The 5,169-nt window shown below is 46.5% G+C and overlaps 2 protein-coding genes across 2 annotated transcripts; one reads left to right on the top strand and one right to left on the bottom strand.

Moving 5' to 3' along the window:
• The first annotated feature begins 257 nt into the window (after positions 1-257).
• LOC123424937 (XIAP-associated factor 1-like) lies at positions 258-2,455 on the top strand. Its single transcript, XM_045108621.1, has 5 exons — positions 258-526; positions 747-885; positions 1,444-1,581; positions 1,705-1,826; positions 2,098-2,455. Exons 1-5 carry the CDS (start codon positions 456-458, stop codon positions 2,261-2,263), a joined length of 636 nt encoding a protein of 211 aa, XP_044964556.1. The 5' UTR covers positions 258-455; the 3' UTR covers positions 2,264-2,455.
• Positions 2,456-2,745: 290 nt separating this feature from the next.
• On the bottom strand, positions 2,746-4,767 carry LOC123424936. Its single transcript, XM_045108620.1, has 5 exons — positions 4,429-4,767; positions 4,196-4,359; positions 3,362-4,052; positions 3,186-3,277; positions 2,746-3,100 (listed from the first exon to the last, which is right to left on the bottom strand). The coding sequence occupies exons 1-5, from the start codon at positions 4,726-4,728 to the stop codon at positions 2,980-2,982; spliced, it is 1,368 nt and encodes a 455-aa protein (XP_044964555.1). The 5' UTR covers positions 4,729-4,767; the 3' UTR covers positions 2,746-2,979.
• Between the last annotated feature and the right edge of the window lie 402 nt (positions 4,768-5,169).

Raw genomic sequence — 5,169 nt, 5'->3', positions numbered from 1 at the left:
AGCATACGCCGTCGCGACGGCGGAATCGAAGCACACATAGTCTTCATAAAGTAGTCGTTGTCGTTGCGCCGTTTATATGCGGTCGTTGGGTCGTTTATAGGAGCGCTTGCGTTTGTAAAGTTAAAAGAAAAAATGGCTTAAAAGAGCTCCCCTGTCGAGCATCTATCAGGACAGACAGGTGGGCCTGGCGGACCGGTACGCTGGTGAAACTGCCGCCCCCGTCGCCGCGCTGGAGTCGAATCCCCACGGCCCCCGGCTCCGACACGGTCACACCACCTCACCACGAGCCCCCTCGATATCCCCTCCGTCTCCTCCCCCAACCCCTCTGCTCTGCTCTGCTCTGCTCGTCTCCATCCCCAACGAGCCCCCCTCCCTGATTCGGCGAGGTTCCAATTCGGCCGGCGACCCGGATCTCGGCGGGGATCGCAGTGACCATCCGTCAGGATTCGCGAGCCATGGCCGCCGCCGCCGTCTCCGCTGCCGACTCCGCCGATCCCGCCGTCGCCACCTCCACCTGCGCGCACTGGTAACCTTCCTTTCCGGCCTCTCGCGGCGCCGTCGCTCGTCTGTTTCTCACTATTTGCTGCTGGCTACGAGTTCATCAGCTAGTAGCCTTTTCCCCCTCTTTGCGATGGCAATTCATCAGTGGGTAGTCGCATCGCACGCACAGCTTATATAGATAATGCTTGGGGGCTTGTCTTACGCTTGTAGATTACTGACCACGGTTCTCTGCGAATTTTCTTCAGTAACCGAGAGATCCCGTCTCCGAACATCGCGCTGCATTCCGCACACTGCGCTCGCAACCTTCACTTGAAGTGTGAGCATTGTGGAGATATGGTTCCGAGGAAGCACATGGATAAGCACTACGAGGATAACCATGCTCCGGTATGTTCCCGAATTCTAATTGTATCCAGAATGTATTCGTTTGATTTTCATGTCTGCACACGTTTTCATTCTCCTCATGGTGTTCTTCGCATAGCCTGTGATGCTGCTCAATCCAATATCTTGCATTACTGTTCAGAATCTTCCGACATAACCTAGCTGCAGCACTCTGGTAATTATGTACTCCCTCTGTCCCAAAATAAGTGTCGCAAACTTAGTACTAAGTTAGTATAAATTTAGTACTAAAGCAAGCAGCGACCCTTATTTTGGGACGGAGGGAGTATGTTGTAACCACTAACCAGGATGCCAGCAAAACATACAATGATTTGATCATTATGTCAGCGTCTTCTTATGCTTGCAATGACAAAACATCCATTCATGTAACCATGGATAAGATTAAATAGATTACAAAAGTCACTTCTATATTATATACCTTGACCCCATTAGGGTCATGCATAGCTTGATAGTTACATATAAATAGCGTCAGTACGAATCATCTATAACACATCAGTTTTGAATATTGTCTGTGTTACTAATCGTATACCTATATTACGGATACAGGTGAATTGCCCACGCTGCAAACAAACTGTGGAGCATGAGCTGTGGGATCTTCATAAACGCTTACAGTGCCCACAAAGGATGCTTGCGTGCCAATATTGCAAGTTTGAATTACCCGCAGCTGACATTTTTGAGCATCAGGTATGAATGTACTCATCATGTTAAGTTATTACTCTAAAAACTGGACAACATTCTTTTCCTAAAAACATTAAGCCACACAGGTATAGTCCATCTCTTTCTAACTATATTTGTTATACTATGCAGGATGTATGTGGAAATCAAACAAAATATTGTCAACCTTGCAACAAGGACATCAGACTTCGGGAATGGATTGGACACGAGCTCCTACTCCATTCAAAAACAAATGTCACTCCAGAATCTTCAAGGTAAAAGCATGGGAACTTTCTGTTTGTGCACGTGACTCGTTTATGTAGACATGGTTCAGTATAAATCAGTTAGAACAGTGCTTCTTGGCATTTTTAATTGCAGATTTTAGACAAAGATAAGCCAGTTATATGTTTCATACATATATGAAATACTTCTGTCCAGTACCTCGGCCTATGGATTTGAATGCTTGGTCTGACAATAAAACTTAGTATTTCTACCGAAACAGCTAATTCAATTTGATCTTGCCTTCTGATATAACTCAAATTCCAGTGACAGGTCCATGCTGGAAAAAGAAGAGGGTGCCTGTCATGAGCAAGTACGTCCGGTTTTTGGTTTAACATACAAGCAACTGCTCCTCACAATTGCAATAGCTGGACTTGCTGTTCTAATTGGATCCATTCTGTTCCAAAGAAGGATTGGAAGTTCCGAAGCCTAGTAAAATTGTAATGATGTTTATCGCAACAATGTAGATCAGCTTTTGTATGCCTTTTAGATCTTAATGCATAAGTTCTTCCATAATCAATAGCAGAGCTTCTTCCTCAAGTAATGTTCAGAATACAACCGTGTATAATATCAGAAATGTTTATCAATAAAAAAAAAGAAATATCAGAAATTACCTGATCGGTAATGTACTGTGCCTCACAATATATGCCAATATGATACTTCCTGATGGCAAGAAAGTATTACAAATTACTCCCTCTAAAGAAATATGAGGGTGTTTAGGTCACTAAAGTAGTGATCTAAACACTCTTATATTTCTTTACGGAGGGAGTAGCTTACAGGGGTTCATATCCGTTTCTTTTCTTGGATTCATCAATCTGTTGTTAATAATAGCTCCTTTTCGGTTTTGTTGCTCAAATGTTACTTCTCTCATCAACCATTTTGATAAACTGCACTCCTTAGTCTTTATGCAAGATGTTTAAAGTTGATAACTAAATTAATTGAAGCAGCTGATAACACATTAGCTCGGTCTGAAATGCTACAAACTAATAACTTGCAGAACTCTATTCCCCTATGAGATGCATTCATGAAGGGGAAAATAGGCTACAGACTTTATGCTTACTAGAACAGCCAGCAACTACAACAATCGCAAAATTCTTTTATGTTGTGAGTTGAGTTTGGCAGGCCCCTTTCACAAACGAAAGAAAGGCTCTATTTCCTAACTAACAGATGTTGCTTCTTTAAAGCGCTCGCAGTAAATAGCCTATATGTGGATGGATCCATCTCAGTGATCTTCCCAAATTGCTTGTCATAGAAGCCCCATAGCTCGAACCTGTTACAAATGAGAACATCAAGGAATAGTGTCAGTATGTCAAACGGATGGCATACTAAACACCAGTGTTAGAAAGAAGACATACCAGTATGCTAAGAACTGAAATGGAGCATACTCGCCGTAGATTTTATCCAATTCCATATGAACAGATTTTATGGTGCTTGCAATTTTATGACACTGCAGGAAATTCCATACATAGATGACACACTGAAACAGTGAAACCCCATGAACACTAAAGCAAGGATGTCGAGGGGAAAATACCTGCTTTAGATGCCTAATTGTCTCAGTATCAGCTGGGATCATGTGGAAAAATCCCATGCACATGAGCACATTGGCACGAGTGAAAGGGCCAAATCCAGAGATAGTAGATAAATCGTCATTCAGTCTTTCGTAGGTAGGCAGGATAGTAGAAAGCTCTTTTGTAGCTGGTGAAGACATTTTGCACATATCTGCAAGCTTTTGTGGGCATACCTTTCCTTCCACAATGCTGCGTGCAAGCAACACAATCCGCTCCGCTCGATATCCAAGGTTACAGCGCTTCGCTAAGAAGTCCTCATCAAGATTCGCTAATTCTTCTGGAGTAGGGAAATCTCCAATACAATCTTCCAAGCCGAGCTCTGAAGAATCAAAGGAATCACAAGCACTGCCTATTTCAGGTGTAACTGGGGGTAAGCTAGCCAAATTTCCATCCGTTTCCAAATGTGCTATGACATTGCTAGTACCAGTTACCACTCTTGCATCCTCCGCAGTTCCTACCCTTGGATCCTCCAAGCACTCCGACTCGGTAAACTTCGTTTCTAGCTTGACACGGACATTCTGATTCTTGCTGCGCTTCCTTTTATGCTCCCTGATTGGAGGTGTCCTTAACTGAAGATCTTCAGCACCAGGTGAACGTCTCAGCTCCAACTGAAGCTCGCACAGCGCAGTAGCCATTGACAATGTTCTTGTCCATCTGCAGGCCAATAACATGACAATATAGGATACTCAGTATCTTGCAAATGCAGTTACAGATACTGCGAATCTGCGCACTTCTGAATTCTGATGCTCAATTGCGCATACAGAGGAAAGCAGAGAGAAATCGAGACTGGGACGTACTGGCAATTGCAGAGGAGGATGCACTTGACCATGTCCTCGAACAGGGTGGGGGAGCGGAAGATGCGGCCGAACCCCGCCTCCCTCGCGGCGGCGTGCATCGCCTGGAACTCCGCCACCACCCTGTCGTCCTCCTCCGACAGCCGCAGCATCCGCCGCACTTGCGCCTGCCAGTTAAACCCAAGGATCAGTCACTTGTTTTTCTTCTCTGTACCCCATTGACAGCGCCTACTTACGAGAACGCAGTCCTGGTCGAGCGGGGAGAGGGCGTCGGCGCCGAGGAGGGAGACGAGGAGGGCGCGGGAGGGGCGCGCGGGGTGGCGGGAGACGCGGGCGAGCAGGGACTTGGAGCGGTCGGAGGCGAGGCGGAGAGGGCGGAGGAGCGCGCGGGAGGACGGGTCCCAGCGGTTGGGCGCCATCATGAACAACCCGTGGCTGCACACGGCCGCCTCCAGGTCGAACGGGGCCGCGCCGAGCGGGAGCGCGAGCTCCAGCTCCACGCGCGCGGCGGGGCCGCCCTCTGGGATCGCCGGCATGGCCGTTTGCTGGGTGCCGTGGAGCGAGTACGCGGGCGGCGGAGATTCGGGAGCGGCGGCAGCCCCCGGGAACGGTCGAATCTGGTCAATATGCCGGAATACGTGCGGGCTAGGGTAGTAGTAACAGTGTGCAGTCTTTAAAAAAAAACGTGGGTGTGAGTGCAATTGTATACAACTTGTAAAAGCATACAAATCCGGTCACTATATGTCCACGGAGGCATAACGACCCCTTATATTTCGCTTCATGCATCCACATACATTATATCTGGACTTTTAAATCCATACGAAGTCATACACGTCGATCATCTGATACAAATTGTTCGTATTCAACCGTTTTAACTTTTAAATAAAAGCAAATGATATTATAGTTCAACCAAACGGACATGTCAAAATGAAACCAATGTCCGACCAACAGGTGCTGATTGTCGGATTACTAGCCGG

This window comes from Hordeum vulgare, chromosome 2H (assembly GCF_904849725.1).
Source record: "Hordeum vulgare subsp. vulgare chromosome 2H, MorexV3_pseudomolecules_assembly, whole genome shotgun sequence".
In the NCBI taxonomy this organism is placed as follows: domain Eukaryota; kingdom Viridiplantae; phylum Streptophyta; class Magnoliopsida; order Poales; family Poaceae; genus Hordeum; species Hordeum vulgare.
Note: the sequence above shows the minus strand (reverse complement) of the source record. Positions and strands in the feature narration are given on the sequence as shown.